We start from the raw sequence: 22,893 nt of genomic DNA, 5'->3' as shown, positions 1-22,893 counted from the left end.
TGTTGGAGAACTGAATCAAACAGATTTTATTCAACTTTTTAGGATGAGGAAAACAAATGATATAAAATAAGTCATAAGAAATGCTCTCTTGTACTATTTCAAACTACTTTTAATGTTTTACAAAATGCTCACACAGCAAATACGAAAAGCTTTAACATAGTCTTATAACTTCTGCTGCAATAAATGCAACATTAACAAACATACAAATTTCTTCTGTACCAATCTTAAAAGTAGAATTACTGAATTACTAATTTTTACAATGTTATTCATACTTATTTTTATTCATATGTATTTAATGAGATCATTGCCAATACATACATTATTTTCCTTAATTTTATTTTTACATTAAGCCCGGTATCTGTCATGCAGCCATCAAAAACTTCCAGAAAATTACACAGGTTTGTAGTCCAATTTAGACTCTAGCTTCTTAGAATCAGCCACTTTTCTGACTGCTTTCATGAAGTCTTCCTGTACTACAAAATCATGATCAGCACGAATTGCAAACATACCTGTGGAGAATAAAACAACATGACTGCTGTATATAATGTGTGAATAATTTGTTAATTAGAAGAAAACTAAGGGGGGGTGGGCAAAATGGGTGAAGACAGTCAAAAGGCACAAACTTCCAATTATAAAATAAGTCCTGGGGATGCAATATACAGCATGGTGACACGACTTAATAATACTGTATTGTAGGGATGCCTGGGTGGCTCAGTCAGTTAAGCATCTGCCTTCGGCTCAGGTCATGATCCTAGGGTCCTGGGGATTAAGTCCCACATTGGGCTCCTTGCTCAGCAGGGAGCCTGCTTCTCCCTCTGCCTGCTGCTCCCCTCTCTCTCTGACAAATAAGTAAATAAAATCTTAAAAAAAAAAAATACTGTATTGTATATTTGAAAATTGCTGGGAGTCGATCTTAAAAGTTCTCATCACAAGAAAAAATACCTTGTTAACTACATGTGGTGATGGATGTTAACTAGATTTATTGTAGGGGTTATTTCACAATAAAAACAAATATCAAATAATTATGCTGTACACCTGAAATTAACATAATGCTATTTGTCAATTATATCTCAAAAAAATGTTTTTTACAAAAACTAATTCTACAGAAAAAATGTGAAGGAGCCTAGATTTACTACTTCTGAGCCAGTAGCTCTAATCTGTTAAAAACAACCATCCTTGTTCAATTACTTAACTATAGTGAGCATTATTTTCCAAACCAATAGCTAGACAACAATGAGACAACTATCTGGATATTTAAAATCTAGCTCACACAGTCCCTGTATCCAATGACATTCTGAAAAAGCAAAATAAACACAACTCAACTATCAACAAAACACATTTTAAGCAGTAGCTTCTTAACTCTATAGGCAACAATTGCCTGGAAGGAGGGAACACATGTATGATTTGGAAAAACACAAAACACCTCCAGTAATTTTGATAGTCTTTCCTTGTTAATAATCAAAAGCTTAGAGAATAGGAATTAAAGTCAACACTGGGCTTTATATCAAAAACCAATGCCATTATTCACATATTAAAATTTACCTTATGTACAAATCGATATTTTTATATGACTTTGATATTCAAGTATCACAAACTTGGAAAACTCAAGTTATTTTACTTGTCAAATACTACTTGATAAAGGGGTAAAAGTTTTGTGTGTGTGTGTTTTTTGAAACATTAGGTATTATCATAGATATGGGTCCAAGATTTTGAGACAATCCTAATTTCATAAGCTAAAGCTAGTAAGTTATCACTATCTGCTAATTAAATGAATCCTACTAATATTTTCATTGAAGATCTGCTTATATTGACTTTCACTTACATACAATCAGTGGAAGAGAAAATTTTAAGGGTTACTTTCTATCTTTCCTTTCAAGATTTCTATATAGGCTTGGAAATAGTCTATGTTGTACTCAGAAATCAGGTGAATGGAAATTTCTAGTCTTTTAAATCTTTTTTTAAAGATTTTATTTATTTATTTGACAGAGAGACACAGAGAGAGGGGGAACACAAGCAGGGGCGTGGAAGAGGGAGAAGCAGGCTTCCCGCGGAGCAGGGAGCCCAATGCCGGGCTCCATCCCAGGACCCCGGGATCATGACCTGAGCCAAAGGCAGATGCTTAACGACTGAGCCACCCAGGTGCCCCAGAAATTTCTAGTCTTTTAATAGTGAAGTTTTAAAACCTGTTTTAAAACTACAACTAAAGTAGGTAGTGATTTTTCCAAACTTTGTGCATGACTATTTCCAAATCATTGTTTAGTGAATGACTAAATGTGAGATACATTCTAATCCAAACAGGATGATAATCTCAGGATTTCAATGGAAAAGACAACTATAACTGAATCAAGTTTATTTTCAATTACAGAAAGATATGTTAGCATAAAAGGCTTGAAGTCTAATAAAGTCTAATAAAAAGAAAACCAAAGAATTTCTGTGTCTCCAAATATGAATATCCCAGGCCATTTAAAAAGCTAAAATTGTAATCCACACAGAAGTTATAGCTCTTTACTGGAAACAGCTAAAATATACACACACACACACACACATATATATATATATATATATATATATATTTTTTTTTTTTTTTTAAGTAAGCTCTATACCCAACATGAGACTTGAACTCATGACGCAGAGATCAAGAGTTCATGCTCTACCTACTGAGCCAGCCAGGCACCCCAGCTAAAAATAACTTTTTTAAAAAAAATATGTGAGGTACAAACTTCTAGTTATGAAATAAATAAGTATCAGGGATGTAATGTACAACATGATGACTATTGCTAATATTGCTATATGATATATAGGAAAGAGAGTAAATCCTAAGGGTTCTTATTACAAGGAGAAACTATTTTTCCTTTTTTCTTTCTTTTTTTTTTTTTAAAGATTTTATTCATTTGACAGAGAGAGACACAGCGAGCAGAAGGAACATAAGCAGGGGGAGTGGGAGAGGGAGAAGCAGGCTTCCCGCCGAGCAGGGAGCCCGATGCGGGGCTCGATCCCAGGAGCCTGGGATCATGACCTGAGCCGAAGGCAGACGCTTAATGGCTGAGCCACCCAGGCACCCCATTTTTCCTTTTTTCTAATTGTATCTCTATGAGAAGATAAATGTTAGCTGAACTACTGTGGTAATCATTACACAATAAATATAAATCAAACCATCATCCTGTACAACATAGACTTATGTGGTGATATATGTAAATTATTTCTCAATAAAACTGAAAAAAGGGGCTCCTAGGTGGCTCAGATGGTTAAGCATCTGCCTTTGGCTCAGGTCATGATCTCCAGGTCCTGGGGATCGAGCCCCATGTCGGACTCCCAGCTCAGCAGGGAGTCTGCTTCTCCCTCTCCCTCTGCCTCTCCCCTTGCTTGTGCTCTCTCTCTCTCAAATGAATAAAATCTTTAAAAAACAATAAAAATAAATAAATAAATAAATAAAACTGGAAAAAAAAAAGCAAGTATCATAATTTGATGGTATCAACCTTTAGGATTATGACATTGCTTTTGTTTGGATTCCAGTTTTACCAAAGCAGTATTCTAGTAATTTGGTCCAGTATAGATTTTGGGAAGAGAATGTGATAAGTTATTCCAAATAGTTCAAGCCACATGCAAGTTTACCACATAACATTTTTTGTGTATTAGTAAGTCTTTTGTGAGCATGATTTACTCTGATCTGTACTGAGAGAGTTTCTAGACCTGCAGATTTTTGATCCAGATACTGAGTCACAATATACCCATGAAGATACTATTACGGAGAAGCCATGACTGAGTAACATCTTTAAACACTATTTAATTTATAAGAAATGTTAAAATAAGGCTATAGGTGATATAAAAACAAGAGGAAATCACATATTGTATACTTAAAAAGTATTCACCCACAACCTATGAAAAGTCAGTAACTATAAAAACTACTGTAAAAATTATTTTTTAAATTTTTTTATTATTATTATAATAAACTCACAACTCTGAGATCAGGACCTGAGCTGAGATCAAGAGTCGGACGCTTAACCAACTGAGCCACCCAGGCACCACTAATTTTTTTAATTTTAAGATTCTGTGTGGAAGACGAAGACTAAATGACTCTTACCTATGGTTTTAAAGCCACTTGGTACCAGAAATAAAATAAAAATAGGATCACACAATCCACAGAGAAAATTGTATTAAAAAACAATTACATTTGGGGTGCCTGGGTGGCTCAGTAGGTTAAGCATCTGCCTCAGCTCAGGTCATGATCCCAAGGGTCCTGTGATCAAGCCCCAAAGGGCAGGCTCCCTGCTCAGCCTCCCTTCTCCTTCTGCCCTTCCCCTGTTCTCTCTCTAATAAATAAGATCTTTAAAAAAAAAAATTAATTTTACACAAGTTGCATGATCACAAAATTCACAAATCAATCTTGCAAAGCTTACTGTTAACAGACTAGTATCAGAAAACATGTTACCATTTTGCAGCAGAATACTTCTGGTGCTGGCCCAGTCTGATTTCAGCCAGAGGTGTGGCAAACAGTTTTGTACAGTCTCAGACTTCAGGGGGCCAGCATGCTATCACATGCAGGTCTTTCCACATTCTGCCCTAAGGCATCCATAAGTATAAAGGAGTTAACATCCCCAAGGGCAAATTCTCATGGAGGATGAGAGCTGGTAAAGAAATGCTCCAGTCTCTGTATTTCAGCCAAGTAATCCTGGAAGGCATTCTGTTTCTCTGAGGTCTCATCAAATCAAATCCCCCCCATCTACAGCATCTACATCAATGGTGCACCCTTATTATAGCTTTGCTTCTTTCCAACTCACTTGCCTGTTCTCTCCTGCTTCTTGGAATCAATTCTCAAAAAACCAAGCACCCATATCCTTGCAAAGCCCGGGCTCTGCTTTTGAATAAACCCAAACACAGTTTTAGCAAATTAAACAAATCAAAATCAATAGTAAAAACTGCACTTTAAATTCATACCTGCTTCAGTACAAACATTTCTCAGGTCTGCTCCATTAAAGCCATCTGAAAGCTTCACAATTGCTTCATAATCTGTTTAGGAAAAAATACTGGAAATTAGAAATAAATAAAAAGATAAAAAAATAAAATAAAATAAAACAATTAGACCTTTTCTTGATTTATGCTGATATGGAAAACTTAACTGCAGAGCTTGCTTTGAATTTGATCAACTAGGCATCGTCTCTGTTAACATTCCTCCACAATATTTAGCAAGGCCTTCACAATATTAACCACCAAAAATTATACTTTTGTTAAGTAAACCAGCACTAAACAGAAATACTGTACTTCTGAAACTTTAAAACGAAGAAATAGCATCAAGATCTGAAAGTATCTTAACCTGTTTCTATGCAGTGAAAGTTATATACACATGAACTTGAGTTATCTGTGAAGCCATGACTCTTATAAAAACTGTAACCAAATCTTTAATTTGAATAAACCTAGAACATTCAGAACCAACTGTTAACCACAATGAAATTTAGTGACATTAATATAAAATATACCAAAAATGGTCATCAGAAATCATTTTCATATTTTTAATCCTATATTTTTAAACAACTATTTTAAATGGCTAGCTTTTCTGGTTCCTGTGCAAGCTCCAAGTGATGAAGTATCAGATCTATGATAACAGTAATGGTTATGCGACCTTTTTATCCACATGACAGACTTGAAATAAAGAGTTATTGGTTTGGAATAGCAATTAAGGACTTGATACAGAATAAGGAGAGAAATAATAAGAGACAGCATGGGCTACTACAGTGTAATTCTGATAAGATACCCATTGTCAGGCCATCTACAGTATGTCAATCTCTATTTGAAATTAGACAGATACTCATTAATTAATTTTCATTCAGGTTCAAGTTCATGTAAGCATCCTGAGAGCAGGGATTCCCAAGGTTAGCACAGTATTTGGCACCTAGCAAGAGCTCAGTATTGAAAAAACCTATGCCAAAAAATTGGCATCCCTAGTTTAGCTCAGTCTTCCCAGCTCAAAACTATTTTCACATAAGCAATGAGAAAATTAGTGAGAGGCAATAATCAACTATTTGTAATCATTTTTGGACCACTAATTTCTAAGGGTTTGTAAAGCTGCCTGGCAATTATACTAGAACAGTATAATAATCCCCTAGTCAAGGAGTCAGCAAATTTTCTGTAATGGGCTGGAGAGTAAATATTTTAGGCTTTGCAGGCCATGTGGCCTCTGTCAAAACTATTCATTTCTGATATTGTAGTGGGAAACCAGTCACAGACAATATATAAACAAACTGGAGTGGTTGTTACAATAAAACTTTATTTACAGGAAGAGAAGGCAGATAGAATTTGGCCCACTGACCTCTCTCCTAGAGTGCACTCTCTCACTTCTGAAGAGAACGATTTTATAATTTCTCTCCTGTCCTCAAATGTCTAACAATTCCCCATCTTCACTCTGAATTTGCTTCCTATTTCACTGAGAAAATAAACACATTCAGAAGAAAAATTCTACAAGTTTTTGCCATATTTGAGATACTATCATCATCAGCATCTATTTATTCTGCCTTTCCTCCTATTCTCATAAATGAAAAGTCTATGCTCATAGACAGGGCCAACCTCTCTTCAAGGAAAGTGCATCATCAATTTCTCTCTCTCTCCTAGATCACTCGCATTAGCATTAAAAAGTGTTGTAAATTCTTCCATCTTAAAGCTCCTCCAAATCTTCATCTCCATTTCCACTACAGCTACATTTCTTCTCTTCTCCCTTTGCTGCAGAACTCCTTGAAAGAAATATCTGAACTCAAAGCCTCTCCCTACAATCTCCTTGAAACCCATCTGAGGTAGGCTCTTACACTCACCGCTCCAAAGAAATTGCTTTGATAACGTCACCAATAATCTCCACATAGTAAATCCAAAGGTCCATTCTCAGAAGTCTTTTTCTGACCCACTGTCGGCATTTAACAGAGAATTACTCCCTCCTTGTAACAATTTCTTCATTTATCTTCCAGGACATCACCAGCTTCTGGTTTAATTCCCCTCTGTGACTATACCTTCTCAGTCTCCTTTGATGGTTTTTCATCTCAACTTCTTAATATTGGAATTATCTCAGCTCAGTTGTTGAACCTCTTCTCTATCCACATTTACTTCCTCAGAAATCTCATCTAATCTCAAGACTTTAAAAATAATTTTATGCTGTTATTATCACAATTATATCACCAGCATAGACCACCCCAATAAACTATTGATGCATACAGAATTACCAATCAACATCTTTATTTGGTATCTAATTGGCATCTCAGCTTTAATATATTCAGAATCAAAGTCCTTATTCCCCCTTTAAAACCTAATCCTTCCAGTCTTCCCCCATTTTAATTGATGACAACTCCATCTTTCTAGTTGCGTGAGTCAAAAACCTAAGTCTTCCCTGGTTCTTCTCTTCAGCTCACACTCCACATCTGATTCATTAGCAAGCCCTGTCACCTCTAATCTCAAAATATGTCCAGAATCTCATTATTTTAAGACTCTGGTACCACCTTGGACCACACCACCATCTTTTGCCTGGATTATTGAAATATCCTCCTAACTGATCCTCTTGTTTCTATCCTTGCCCCTCTACATGCAACCAGAATGATCTTATTTAACATAAGTCAATTTCAAAATATTTACAGATGAAATGATACAATGCCTGGGATTTGCTTTTTAAAAATACAGAAGGAAGGTAAGAGGTGGAAGAGATTACAGATTAAACAAGATTGGCCAAGAGTTAATAATTATTAAAGCTAGGTAGGGGATGAGTAACCTAGGGTTAGAAGTTTGTTATTCTCTTATCTCTACTTGTATGTATTTCTAATTTTCTACACTACAAAGTTAAAAATAACATAAGGTAAGATCATATCATTCCTCTGCTCACAATCTTCCAATGACAAAAATAAAAAATAAAATAAAAGCCAAAGTTCCTACACAATGACCTCAATAAGGCTGTACACAATCTGATTCCCATCACTTCTATGACTTCTCTTGCTACCACTGTCCCATTTACTCTGCCAAAGACACCTTGGCATCTTTGCTACTCCTAGAATGTTCCAGCCATACACCTGCTTCAAGGTCTTTCTCTTGCTGTTCCCTCTGTATCATTTTCCCCCAAATACCTATACCTAGTTCCTTCACCTTTTCAGGTCATTGCTTAAAAATCACCTACTTGGTTAAGGCTTCCCTCTGCTTCCCCCATCTCACCTCCATTTAAAAATGTATCTATTCATTCTGGCTCCTGGCATTACTTATTTCCCTTTTCTTGCTTTATTTTTCTCCATAGCACATATCATCATCTAATATACTAAACATTTTACTGACCTTGTCTGTCTTTTCTGACAAGAATATGAGTTCTATAAGGCAGGAGTTTGTCTGTTTTGTTCATTGTTATATCCCCAGCACTTAGAACAATTCCTAACATACAAAAGATGCTCAATAAATATTAGCTGAATTTAAGATCTCCATGTTTGCTGAATTTATTTATTTTTTATAGCTTTTTTTTTTTTTAAGATTTTTTTAATTTATTTATTTGCCAGAGAGAAACACAGCGAGAGCAGGAACACAAGCAGGGGCAGAGGGAGACGGAGAAGCATGCTTCCCGCTGAACAGGGAGCCCGATGTGGGGCTTGATCCCAGGACCCTGGGATCATGACCTGAGCCGAAGGCAGACGCTTAACGACTGAGCCACCCAGGCGCCCGTTTGCTGAATTTAAAACCAGATTTGGTAGACTATCAGTGATATCTAGTAGCATTTTGCTTCATTTACCCAATGTAAATATATATAAAATAGGTTATTTCCTTACCTATTTCACCATGCTTTGTAATCGGACCTGCATGGATTTTCAATATATCTAATCTTGCTTGTTCGTTTGGTAAATCAATATCTGAAAATAAAAAATTATAAGAAATTCTTTTGCAGTTAGGTTTTTTGTTTTTTTAAACAAAGTAGGGGGTGAGGAAGGGATATGGAAAGAGAAGTGGACATAGACAAAGAGAACATACAGCAGGTAAAGAACTTTAACTCACGTATTTTTCTATCTAATCTTCCTGGACGAAGCAAAGCAGGATCCAGTGTATCTGGTCTGTTTGTAGCCATGATCATTTTAACTCTATGTAGAGTATCAAATCCATCCATTTGATTCAGTAACTAATAAATTTATAAAAATTATTGAAAGATTTTTACAGAATATCCCAACCATTAAAAAATATACAGTACACATCTTCTATATGTCTAATACTATGAAATACATTGTCTACAGATAGTATGCCACCTCCAGAATGACCATTTGATGGACTATCTCTTCTTTCTCTTATACAAAGGGATAGATTTTTCAGCCTTGAAGTTCTGAGATAGATTATTGAACAATGTACCTTCTTATAGCTATCAAAAAGTTTTAATAAATCTGAAGGTTTCCATCTAGCCAAGTGTTATAAAATTAAACTATTTGGATCTGATTTCCAACGTTCAAATTTTTTTCAGTTACTTTTAAAAACATTATTAATAAAATCTAATGTATACAGTATTACGGTATGCCAAACATAAAATTTACATTCAGATTACCAGATACAATGACATTTCTACAAATCTGATAATAAATCAAATATCTTTTCAAATAATTCTACTATACATAGAAATACTGAGACACTAAGCATATTTCCTTCAATTACTAAAGTTTTCTTGAATAAATATTGAAAAACCTAACTGCATTCAACAAACTCTAAAATATAGCTAGCTTAACAATACGTCTATTTCTTTTCCAAAAATATCTGATAGCTGACAACATATCAGTTACGTGAGTAAGACTAGCATCAGTGCAGGATGCCTGGGTGGCTCAGCCGTTTAAGCATCTGCCTTTGGCTCAGGTCACAATCCCAGGGTCCTGGGATCAAGTCCCGCATTGGGCTCCTTGCTCAGTGGGTAGCTTGCTCCTCCGTCTGCCTGCTGCTCCCCCTGCTTGTGCTCTCTCTCTCCCTCTCTCTGACAAATAAATGAAATCTTAAAAAAAAGAAAAAAAAGACTAGCATCTGTGTTGTTTCAAAATATCTCAATTGAAGGTTTCCAGGAGTATAGAACTAATTTGAAAATACTGTATATATTTTGAGCAGATCATTATAATTCATAAAGAGTCCTTTTCAAATACCCCTACTGAGATAGAATTTGACACTATTACTTATGCTACCTAGCTCTTCTTTGTAGAAGCTGAAAAATGTTTGGGATCTTGCCATCACTTTCACAGAATTTGGAGTGGGGAAAGGCCTTATGTACATTCTAATATTCCATCATCCATCTTCTTCAATTATCAAAACTATTTTATAGTTTCTTCTTATTCTCAGCAATAGAGGAAAATGTTAGTGATTTTAGTGATTTAGTCATTCATAATTGTAACTCATTTATTGCCACCAGTTTCAATACGTCCATTACTTATAAAATGTCTTAATGAAACTAGTGCAAGACCACGTTCTCGTATGTGAATATCAGAAGGATATACAATTTAAATATCTGAATGGCTGGTATGCTCAAAATACATGGAGTAGTATAGCTATACATCATATAGAATTTTGTAAATACCCCTATTACTTTCCAATAAATAGACATTTTCTTACTAGAGATTGTGGTAAAGAAATGTGTTTATTCCTGGCAATATTTTCAAATTTTATATTTAAGTGTGTTTTTTTTTTTTTTAAAGATTCATTTATTTATTTGAGAAAGCCTGCGAGCAAGGGGAGGGGCAGAGGGAAAGAATCTCAAGCAGACTCCCTGCTGAGCATGGAGCCTGACTTGGGGCTTGATCCCATAACCCTGAGATCATGACCTGAGCTGAAATCAAGAGATGGACACTCAACCAACTGAGCCACCCAGCACCCCTTAAGTGTGTTCTTCATTTAAACCATTTTACATATTTTGACCTTCAAATATCCAATGTTTTCATTTAATACACACTGCCTTCTTTTTAAACCCCCTTTACCAAATATTACCTCCATCAAAGTTCTCTGAATCTCTCTATCAGCTGAAGTACCCTCAGAAAACCGACGACCACCTAAAATAATGATATGGAAACTCGCATATGAGTTACTCTTTTCTTCTACAACCATCATTTAAGAAGACAGAATAATAGTGTCTGGAGTTAAAAAATCAAGATAAAAATTAAATAGTAAGAATTATACTGACAAAGTTAGAATTGATTTGGGTATGATGTTTCTCTTTTGTCAATGTCAAATTAAAACTGGTTAAACTTTCTTAAGAATTTTTTTTAAAGTAACATTCAATTCATTTTGCTACTTCACACAAATTGCAATCAGAAGTGAAGGAGTGCGGTTCCTTTAGATTTTTAAGAAATTTCCTAACACTTTCAAAAAAAGTTCAAAATAAACTTTAAAAGGTGTTATTCTTACCAATAGCATCTATTTCATCCATAAAAATAATGCACGGTTGATGATCCCTGGCATAATTAAACATTTCTCTGATCAAACGAGCACTTTCACCAATGTACTTGTCTACAATAGAACTAGATACAACCTGATTAAAGGAAAAACATTAAGGTAAACATAAGACAATTCAAATAAAATTTAATTTCAACAGCTACAAAAAGAATCTTCCCTTTACCTTTAAGAAATTGCAGTCCAGCTGGCTAGCAACAGCTCGTGCCAAGAGTGTTTTTCCTGTGCCTAAAATGACAAAAGAAGTCCTAATTAGACGGAAAGCAAAACAAATTCTCAAAAGCCTTTTATATGTTATCCTCTGAACAGTAAATTTTGCAAAATGAAAGCTAAATCCTAAAGAGAATTTCCATTTAAAATTCTAAAGCACTTCAACTTGCAATATTAAAATTTTAAATTTTATTCAAAATATCCCTTATAATTCTAAACATGCTGAATACATATCTTCAAAAATATATCAACCCCTATTTACAGACACTACAGAAGTCTGTTACATTATAATCATTGGTCTATCCTGCATAATGAATGGATCTTTTACCTATGCATGATATCGTAACAACAACTATTGGTTATTTGGAAACTACTGGTTCAGTGAGTTATGAAAATCTTCCAAATGTTGGCATTTTTCATTATATAATATTTAAAAGCCATATTTGTTAATATCACCAATCTCATCTCATCTTTTAAGTATTAACATCAGAAAGTTCTCAGATGGGGGCGCCTGGCTCAGTTGGTTAAGGTCCAACTCTTGATTTCAGCTCAGGTCATGATCTTAGGGTTGTGAGCTGGAGCCCAGCGTTGGGTTCCCTGCTGAGTGTGGAGCCTGCTTAAGATTCTCTTTCCCTTTCCCCTCCTCCCAATCCCTACACATGTGCACTCTCTTAAAAAGCTGTCATAAGTTTTGAAAACCTAATTTTCATTTGAAAGCTCAAATTTATCACTGGCTACAGATGGTGTCAGTTGTTTTAACCTAACAGGCTAACTTCATTCATTTTTGAAAAAAAGGTTTGCCAGATAAGCAATAACCAGTCTGAATAATCAAAAACCAGTCTGACAATGACAGAATGTCTGTAAATTATGTTTTCAAGTAAAAATGATATTCTATGAAAAGCAGCTAATTCAGCTGACAACTCAAGGCACAAGTGCTTTTCCTAGAGATAACTATCCTATTCAGGATGCAACAGAAATACTTTACATGTATTTCCCATTTGATCACATAGAATATAAAACATTATTCAAAGATCAAGATTTAATAAAAATAACTTTTACGGCTTCACCAAGAACAACTAAAAGTGAAACACATTTTTTTAAATACTGCAAGTATGAGCAGTCAATAACACCATGACTACTTGTACCATTTCACGTCACTGACTTAACTGACTCATGCTATGGAATGAGCAGTTTTACCCACACTGCTTTTCCACCATCAGCACAGAAGTCAACAGAGTGAAAATGGTAACTAACGTCTTAAGTATTACCGAAGTAAGGTTTGACTTTGCAGACTCCCTCGAAGTGTTTCAGGAACAGCCAGAGGTCTGTGAACCACACAGGACCAATGCACCAGAATCATATGGCATGTTAAGATGCACATCCTATGAGGCACAAAAGGACTAAGCATACCTGAGAGAATAGTAGACAGACATCTCCTATTTCTTCCTTACTCTAAACAGAGTGTAGGCTAAAATAGCCCACATTAAATTTTCACCTTACTTTTTTTATTCCTTAATTCATTCATTTATTAGTAGGTCAGACATAATTCAACACTAACCTGGTGGTCCATATAACAAACAGCCTTTTGGAGGTATTATTCCTACACGCTGGAATAATTCTGGGTTTGTAAGAGGTAATTCTATCACCTAGAAAAGAAGTTGACTGTTTCTTAAAAAGTCAGTAAAGATTTTGATGAACTTTAAAATACTTTAAGTGAAATATCAGCATAGTTAGATATATACATTATAATTCATAATAGATCTAAAATTCCATGCTATGTAAAGCCATTTACTAGAGGTTATTCTTCAGGTAGATTTAAGAGATATTTTTTTAATTATGTAAAAATTTAAAAGTCTGTAGCTATTTTAACAAACTATACACTTGACTAAAGTGATGGTTACACAAGCACCTAATTTGTCAAAACATATTTGAATTGTACACTTAAAATCTGTACATTTTACTGAATGTAAATTAAGCCTCAATGAAAAATCACACTACAAAAAAATCAGGTAAGCAAAAAAGAAAAAACAAAAAAGATCTATATTATTTTGCATTTGGGACTACAACACAAAATAATTACAAAATGGGGAAATTTAGTAAGTTAGAACTGCCATTAGGAGAAAAGGCATATAAAATTTTCATACTGTCATTTTGTCATAACAGCCTTAAAAGAATCATATTTCAGGGCACCTGGCTGGCTCAGTTGGGACAGCATGTGACTCTTACATCTTGGGATCATGAGTTCAAGCCCTACAATGGGTGTTGATTATGAAAAAAAAATAAACTTAAAAAAAAAAAGAACCATATATTCTGCTCTCAATCTCCTACTAAGATTGATTCAAGCAATGAAAGCTGGAGAATAAAAAAAAAGAAAGAAAGAAAGCTGGAGAATAGAAAAATTGAGGGTGTGACTGCCCAAATTAAACTCCTTATAGTACCAGTAACTTGAGAAATAAGCTTCTATTGAATAGTCATGTCCACCAGGTATGATTAAAATAAACAAAAAGTGTAAGAAATCAATATTCTTAGCGTCTGCAGATGGAAGAGAGTATTGCATGTGCATGTTTTGTGGGGTGTGTGTGTGTGTGTGCGTGTGTGTGTATGAGAAAGAGAGAGAGACAAAAAGACTTTCTGCTCCTATGGCTGATGCAGCAAATCACTGTAAAAGACAAGATCTCACAGTTCCATGAAGCACTCATTCTTCCTCTGCTGCCCTTTCATTAACTACAAAGTGAGAATAGACTTTTATTTGTAATGATGCTAGTCCTTCCTCAAGTATGGTCAAAAACAATTTGGTTTCATAATCACCTGGAATGCTTGTTTAAATGCTAACTCCTGTGCCCCACCCCCAATCTACTGCATCAAAATCATGCAGAGAGCCTAGGAATCCGTATCTTTAATAAGAGTTCCAGAAAACTTAATATGCTAATGTCTTCAAACTACTGGCTTAGCACTGAAATCAGATGATGTAAGCCATACTAACTATCCTCATTTATTCCTAAACATTTCCATTCTCAATTAAGATGAAACCAATAGGACAATGTAATTTGCTTTAAAGAGAATTGTTGGGGCGCCTGGGTGGCTCAGATGGTTAAGTGTCTGCCTCCAGCTCAGGTCATGGTCTCCAGGTCCTAGGATCAAGGCCCGCGTCAGGCTTCCTGCTCAGTGGGGAGTCTGCTTCTCCCTTTCCCCTCTGCTTATGCTCTCTCTCAAATGAATAAATTTAAAAAATCTTTAAAAAAAAAAAAAAAGAAAAAGGACGGGGTGCCTGGGTGGCTTAGTCATTAAGCATCTGCCTTCGGTTCAGGTCATGGTCCCAGGACAGCCCCGCATCAGGCTCCCTGGTCGGTGGGAAGCCTGCTTCTCCCTCTCCCACTCCCCCTGCTTGTGTTCCCTCTCTCGCTGTGCCTCTCTCGTCAAATAAATAAAGTCTTTAAAAATAAAAAATGAAAAAAGGAGAATTGTTAAGAAGCCATCTGTGCTATGAAGCAAGGAAATCCTGATTTGATTCTTCACCCAAGAGTTTAAAAGGTTTAAGCTACCCTAAAGCCAATATTTTTCTTAAATGGCAGCAAACAGCTTTATCAAAACAAAATATTTAAGGTTCAGGGGCACCTGGTTGGCTCAGCTGGTGAAGCATGCGACTCTTAGTCTTGGGGTTGTGAATTTGAGCCCCACATTAGATGTGGAGATTACTTAAAAGAAAAAAATTTAAAAATCTTAAAAAAAAAATTTTAAGGTACAGGTAACTTACTTTAAGGATGGGAAGCTAACATTAATAAGGTTCTGGGAAAAACTGTATTACACACGATCCAAATGTACTCTGACCCCAGTAACCTATGATAACCAAACCACAAATGGCATGGGCATTAGATTTATATCAATTATTAGCTTTTTTTTTCTTTTTTTGTCACAAAAAGAGCAGGGTTTTTCTAACACCAAATTATCTCCAAATTAACAATACCTATAATTTTCATAGCTAGAAATTCAGTGCTATTTTTCTCTCAGCAAGATTTTAAATGTATAATATTGAGTAACCACTATTTGGACAAAGTAATCTTTCATTCTTTCTCCCTTTGGGTGTCTTAAAACCAGTACTATTTATTAGTAAGTTCAGAGAACAAAGCATACACTACCAACCTCTCTTAATTCCCGAATCTGTTCTGATAGTCCCCCAATCTCAGAATAAGAAACATTCCCAGGGTCCTCATGAGACATGTTGTAGACCAATGGATCCACCTCTCTTGGCAAATATCTATAATGATAAGATATGTATTTTTCTTTTACAATATGTATTTTCTCTCAGCCTATAGACAGAGTATAGATGACTTGCTTATGCAAGCACTTGTAGATGATCTCCTAAAAATGCATTTACATTAAATAGAAATTAGTAAAAGGGGAAAAATGGCAAGATACTCATTGATCTCAAGAAGCATATATTTTGGGGGCACCTGGGTGGCTCAGTCAGTTAAGCATCTGCCTTTGGCTCAGGTCATAATCTTAGGGTCCTGCAATAGAGCCCCACTTCAGGCTCCCTGCTCAGCAGGGAGTCTGCTTCTCCCTCTCCCTGGGCCCTTCCCACTCCCAACACCCCCCCCCCCCCGCTCATGCACACACCTCTCTCTCTCAAATAAATAAATAAAGTCTTAAAAAAAAAAAAAAGCATATATTTTGGGGTTTTTTAAATTATGTTCAATTAGCCAACATAGAGTACATCATTAGTTTCTGATGAAGTGTTCAACGATTCATTAGTTGCGTATAACACCCAGTGCTCATCACCACACATGCCCTCCTTAATACTCATCGCCCAGTTACCCCGTCCCTCCACCCCCCAAAGAAGCATATATCTTGGCTAAAATCTTCCCTCTGTTAAAATAAAAGTAAAATAAATAGAATAAGAAACCTACCTCATGATAGTTAGTGTAGTCATATCCAAAGCAACTCTTGTTCCTGGCTTCAGCTTACTTTTATCAAGCTAATTTTATAAAACAAAAAGTGTTACATAACAGTTAAAAGGGGAAATAATACTCTAACAAGAGCACAATATTTAGAAGTCAAATAATTACTTTCACCCTTCAGAGAGAACACTAATATCAGACTATAAACACCATGCCGACAGAAGGGCTTATAAAGGTCATAATTCGAAGTTATTTTCCTTAAAAGAATGCCCTTTATGCAATCTCAGGGTGAAATGTGAAATCACTGATATATAAAGTTTGTGGTGGAAAAGGCCTTATTTTTAAAGAAAGAAATGGGTATTAGTATTTTACTTTCAAAGGCTATCTCATACAGTTTTGCTCATTATTTTGATTCAGGCACTATAGTATAATGACTTTGGCAATTGGTACCAAATTATTTATACAGAAATCTCTAAGTGAACATTTTGGGGGAAGGAAAGGGAAGCACTTTAAAGGTATGCCCTTCATTTTTTTTTTTCTTTTAAAGTCTATTTTTATTTATTTTTTATTAAATAAATTTGGCACAAAGCATTGTATAAGTTTAAGTTTAAGATGTACAGTGTTGGGGCGCCTGGGTGGCTCAGATGGTTAAGCATCTGCCTTCGGCTCAGGTCATGATCCCAGGGTCCTGGGATTGAGTCCCGCATCGGGCTCTCTGCTCCTTGGGAGCCTGCTTCTCCCTCTGCCTCTCTCTCTCTGTCTCTCATGAATAAATAAATAAAATCTTAAAAAAAAAAAAGATGTACAGTGTTACTTTGGTAATATGCCCTTTAGATTTATTTTAAAAACTATAGCTTTGGGGGCACCTGGGTTATTATTTGTTGGCATTTTTTATGATGGCAAAATGAAATTTGCAGTTATTTCAATTTGCCTATTCTAATCTAAACGAACTCATACAAAATCAACTTAGGCTACAGAAAAGTCTTTGAGCAACATTTCTGAATGTTTAAATATAAAACATAAGTAATTGACAGGGTCTAAGTCTCTTCAAAAAAGACATTAAAATAAAATGGTCTGAGATGGGGGCGCCTGGGTGGCTCAGTCGTTGAGCGTCTGCCTTCGGCTTGGGTCATGATCCCAGCGTCCTGGGATCGAGCCCCACATCGAGCCCCCACATCGGGCTCCCTGCTCAGTGGGAAGCCTGCTTCTCCCTCTCCCATTCCCCCTGCTTGTGTTCCTGCTCTCGCTATCTCTCGCTCTGTCAAATAAATAAAATCTTAAAAAAAAAAAAAGGTCTGAGATATTTTCCAATTCTAAAATTCTTAGATTTCGGGGCGCCTGGGTGGCTCAGTCGTCAAGCGTCTGCCTTTGGCTCAGGTCATGATCCCAGGGCCCTGGGATCGAGGCCCGCGTCCGGCTCCCTGCTCGGCAGGAAGCCTGCTTCTCCCTCTCCCTTTGCCCTTGCTTGTGTTCCCTCTCTCGCGGTGTCTCTTTGTCAAATAAATAAATAAAATCTTTAAAAATAAAAAATAAATAAAAATAAATAAAATTCTTAGATTTCTAAATATGTAGAGCTTACCGAGGCAATGTGGTCAGAGTAGAAAATAGAGACTACCAAGTCAATGTCCATGCTTTGAGTTCAAGTTTTGTTAGTTATATCTGAACAAATCACCTTTAGGAGTTATGGGCATAATGCCTGACCTGCTTACCTCAAGAATTAAATAACATATATGAAAGCACTTTTACCAAAGCACTGTACAGATGTAAAGTGTTACCTGTCGACGACAACCCACAACATATCTTGGTCCATTTGTAGCTTTAACAATGACTAAAGGAAGAAAATGAAAGGACAAACTGAAAAATAGAAAGTGGGAAATAAATATATACATCCACATTGATGGCAGGTTGAGTTTTATTTCTGTCCTCCAAAAAGATAATAATTGAAAGAAAACTCAGTCTATGCAAAAATATCATCTACCTTTATTATTATCATTAAACTAATAAGCCTTTCAAAAGTTCATGGTGGGAGGAAGGGGAGTCTACTCTTCTTTTCTTTATTAATTAACAGTCCAATCCACTTACATTTTTCTTCAGTTAGTTGCTTAAGTACTTCACCCACAATCTGCGGGGGGGGGAAAAAAGGCATTACTTTTTGCCAATAACTAAAAAACAAATTGCCATCACTCCTTATACCCCAAACTCCATTACCTACCTGTCCAACACTCTGTAGGGCCTTCAGATCATTTTCAGACTTTTCATACTGCTTGGTAAGTTCTTTTAATTGTTCCCTTACTGAAATAATATAATTTGAACATTTTTAATTAAACAATAATCTAAATGAGTTTAAGTCACTAAGTATCACTTTACTTAAGTCTATTTCAGTCTATTTCACTTTACATATATTTTATATCCATTGTATGAAACCACAAAAGAAATAATGCTGTTTGTAGGGGACATGTTTAAAAATGAAATGTTACAGAAAAAGCACCGTATTTTAATTTTCTTGATTGGCAATACTTGTTCAAGCACATTCATAACATTGCTACATTCTTCACAGATATTGACACTCTTTGAGACTACAAATCCGAATGATAAAAGAGACCCTTCCTCACCTCTTCAGCTACCCGCATGGATTATTACTCTATGGCCTTCGACCCTAAATAAGGTCAACAGGTGCAGTGATCTACAGAATTATATGGTTACGGTCTTTCTCCATTTAATCAAACCACTCAGGCTTTTCAATGGAGGTGCACTACGAAAAAATGTAAGCACCCTTTTAGTTCAGGAGGTAAGAGAAACTTGTGTGCCTGATGGGAGTACAACTCAAAAGACGAGGAAAGACGAGGAGGGTTATTATGACCCACCGATGGACTCCTCTCTCAAGCTCCGCTCTGGCTTTCCACCCCAATAACAAGCCAGTAACTCGAGTCTCATATCTTGCTTGAGTTTCCTTGACTCACGTCTCTCCTCTCTGGGTCCCGGGACTCACTTACGCCGCCCTCCTTGCACCCCAACCTGGCAAACATCCCTGGCCCACTTCTTCCTCACTCCTCCTCTCGTCCTCTTCCACTTCCATCTCAGAACTGGGGATGTTCTCTCTGTCACCTGGACCAGACTGGGCCGTTTCTACGCACGAAGAGGCTGTGCTTCCCAAGCTCAGGGCCGATGACAAAGCGCCTTGTCCCTGGACCGAGGCCTTCTTATCCCTGGGGCTCGGTTGCCGGGCTCGGCCAAGGGCCTCTGCTTTGTTAGAGACGGAAGCACGTCCAGGGATAGGATTGTGTGGAAAGAAAGGTTCACTCACACTCCTTGAGACGGCCGTCGATCTCCTTGTGCTCCAGCAGCTTCTTGCGGTAGTCCTGAAGCGCCTTATCTCTAGGGTCCGCCATGATGAGAAGCCGTCGCTCATAGGGGATGCCGGGAATGGCCATGGCCGCCCGGGCGGGGGAAGGGGCGGGGCGAGGGAGGAAAGCCTCCCGGGGGGGCGCGGATTTGTGGACGACCACGCCCCTTCCGGTTGGCTCCGCCTCTGTACTCCACTCCTCCCTCTGCGGCGTCTCGTTTCGCCTACAGCGTCGTCGCGCACCGAAGAAGGCCTCCACACACACCGTCCCCTGCAGGTCGTGCTAGGTAGAGCAGAGAGCTGTTGTCCTGGTCGTCCCCTCAGGTCTCGATATTGTTAAACCACTGGCTGTCCTGGAAACCACGGAAGACTTTGTGACAAACTGAGATGGCAGTGAAGTTGGCAATGTGCAGTCTCTCTAAATAGTTCTAGTGGACTATCGGGTAACACAGATAGCCTATTGGGATAACACACTATTATCAAGGACCTTCAGGAACGGGAGGAGGCTATTTTATTCACTTACTCATTCAATGAATGAGGTACTAAGGATACGATCTGGTGGGGAGATTAAAAAATAATTTCAGGGTGTAATTAATACTATAATGGAAATAAAACATGGTGATGTTATAGAGCAAGGTAAGGAGAACTTATTTAGAAGGCATCTGACATAGGAGCCAGCCAAGCAACAAAGTGAAGAACCTTCCAGACAGAGGAAACAGCAAGTGCAAAGATCTTGAGGTAAAAAAGAGGTTGGCTCATTTCTAGAAACAGAAAGGAGGCCAATGAGACCGGAAGAGGGTGGGTTATAGAGATACGGGGCACAAGATAAAGGCGATGAGGTAGTTAGAGTCAGGAACTTGAAGTCTGACAGAACTTGCTTTGGACAAATTATTTAATCTCTCAAAATCTCTATAAAATGAGCATTATAATTGTACCTATCTCATAGGGATATCATAGTATTAAATAAGATATGTGCCTATAGCTATTAACACAATGTCTGGCACATAGTAAGTACTCAATAGTGATTTTAAATTATTTAAGGGTAGTAATAACCTCGATTTTTGCAGAACAGATCCCCATTGCTGTACCTCTTACAAGCATTGTTCCTGGGGATAATTTATTGTTGTTCCAATAGACTAAGTCAAAGTCCCTAAATAGGGGTGTCTGGGTGGCTCAGTCGTTAAGCATCTGCCTTCAGCTCAGGTCATGATCCCAGGGTCCTGGATCGAGTCCCGCAGAGCAGGAAGCCCGCTTCTCCCTCTCCCACTCCCCCTGCTTGTGTTCCCTCTCTAGCTGTCTCTCTCTCTGTCAAATAAATAAATAAAATCTTTAAGAAAAAAAAAAAGTCCCCAAAGAGACTCCATTTGATCTGATCTTATACAGTGGCCCGGGATATTTGAGTTTAAAAGGTATTTCTACATATACATATAAAGTGCAAATTTATGTGAATTAAATTACCAAAAGTCATATAAAACAGGTCTTCAAATTTTTAAGAAAAAAATCTCATGGGAATTACATGACTACTGTTTTTCTAAAAAAAATTCTGTTTTTCTAAATATAATTGAAAATTGCAGTAGCTAATAAACAAGGAAGATGTATTGAGCAGGGACAGTCCCTTCTTCTCAGCTGCAAGTATTCTGGTCAAACTAGTCCAACGATAGCAAAATGTATCACCTCTGACATTAAGAAGTAAAGAAGAGAGGATGAGACAGAGAAAAAAGACAGCTCGGTTTGGTTCAATTCAATAAATATTTATGAGCACATACTGGTGTGTTATTTCAACATAACACACCAATATTTTAAACTCCCTTGACCCTTGTTCTTTTTCTGTCACCCATCTGGCAAAAGTCCAACTTCAGATGGACTATTTTCTACATGGCTGCTCCAGAACAGCCCCTTTTCTTTCTTTCTTTCTTTTCTTTCTTTCTTTCTTTCTTTTTAAGATTTATTTATTTGAGAGAGAGCAGGCACAGACAAGTGGGGAAATGGGCAGAGGGAGAGAACTTTCAAGCAGACTCCCCGCTGAGTGCAGAAGCCCAACTCTGGGCTGGATCCTATGACCCATGAGATCATGACCTGAGCCGAAAACCAAGAGTCAGATGCTTAATTGACTGAGCCACCCACACCCAGGCGTCCCCTGTTTCCTTTTCGTATGCACCCATAAGACTGTATTCCTCTCCATCAGAAACAGAGGCTTCCTGCCAGCAGTGGTGCAAGTGAGCCATCTTGGAAGGAGAGCCTCCAGCCCTACGGCAGCCTTCAGCTGACTGAGGCCGTAGTCTTGATTGCAACACAGTGAGAGACTGAGTCACACACCCAGTTCAACTGCTCCTAAATTGCTGGTCCACAAAAACTGTGAAGTGATCAGTGTTCAGTGTTTTACGCCATTAAATTTTGTGGTAATCTGTTACACAGGGATAGATAACTAATAGGACAGGAACTGATATTTTTCTAGAAAGAAATTGGGAAACTACCAGATAGGCAAGTAGCAACTATTTTTGCTCCCACATCAGCCGCAACCCTTGAGATTTTGGAAATTTGTCATCCCAAATATCTACCCCAAATGCCTACCGGAATGCATGTAGTTGAATGTATGCATGGCTAAGCAGTAAGATGTTGAGGTAGGAATAGAAGTTAGAATTCTTATGCTTCTGGGAAATACTTTTCTTTAATAAAGTAATATATAAAGACTTTTTTTAAAAAGTACCACAACACCTAGATTGAAAAAGAGGAGTCCACTGCCCCACCCTATTTTACTCCTGGGTCCTATTCCTCAACTCTTTAACATGTTTCTTCTACATTTTCTTTCTAAATAACATGCTTATGCTGCTATTTCTTGATGAACCAATTTTAGGATTTATCTTTGACTTGCTAATAAAGAAGATAAAGATGTAGCACCCTTATATCACTCCAGATCCCCACTTTCCCTACCTCTATCCTCCAGGTATACAATATATACAAGTTTGGTTAAATCACCATCCAGTATTTGTCTTATTGTGGAGCTATGGAAATCAAAGCAATATACAATAGGTA

At 37.1% G+C, this 22,893-nt stretch overlaps 1 protein-coding gene across 3 annotated transcripts; it reads right to left on the bottom strand.

Annotated features, from left to right (window-relative positions):
• Positions 1 to 19,977, bottom strand: PSMC6 (proteasome 26S subunit, ATPase 6). Of its 3 annotated transcripts, XR_004919270.2 has the most exons (15): positions 19,822 to 19,977; positions 18,730 to 18,809; positions 18,600 to 18,639; positions 18,293 to 18,345; positions 16,527 to 16,594; positions 15,760 to 15,874; positions 13,178 to 13,265; positions 11,576 to 11,637; positions 11,365 to 11,488; positions 10,948 to 11,009; positions 8,998 to 9,118; positions 8,775 to 8,855; positions 6,305 to 6,418; positions 4,936 to 5,007; positions 473 to 509 (listed from the first exon to the last, which is right to left on the bottom strand). XR_004919270.2 is itself a non-coding variant. In XM_036098421.2 (14 exons), the coding sequence occupies exons 1-14, from the start codon at positions 19,946 to 19,948 to the stop codon at positions 391 to 393; spliced, it is 1,212 nt and encodes a 403-aa protein (XP_035954314.1). In that variant the 5' UTR covers positions 19,949 to 19,972; the 3' UTR covers positions 1 to 390. The 3 variants fall into 3 exon arrangements, 2 of the variants coding, with proteins under 2 accessions (XP_035954314.1, XP_035954316.1); XM_036098421.2 differs by lacking the exon at positions 6,305 to 6,418 and having other exon boundaries at positions 1 to 509; positions 19,822 to 19,972; XM_036098423.2 differs by lacking the exons at positions 6,305 to 6,418; positions 10,948 to 11,009; positions 11,365 to 11,488 and having other exon boundaries at positions 1 to 509; positions 19,822 to 19,972.
• Between the last annotated feature and the right edge of the window lie 2,916 nt (positions 19,978 to 22,893).

The sequence above is a fragment of the Halichoerus grypus genome, chromosome 8 (assembly GCF_964656455.1).
Source record: "Halichoerus grypus chromosome 8, mHalGry1.hap1.1, whole genome shotgun sequence".
In the NCBI taxonomy this organism is placed as follows: Eukaryota; Metazoa; Chordata; class Mammalia; order Carnivora; family Phocidae; genus Halichoerus; species Halichoerus grypus.
The sequence above is the reverse complement of the archived record's forward strand: the minus strand, read 5'-3'. Positions and strand labels throughout refer to the sequence as shown.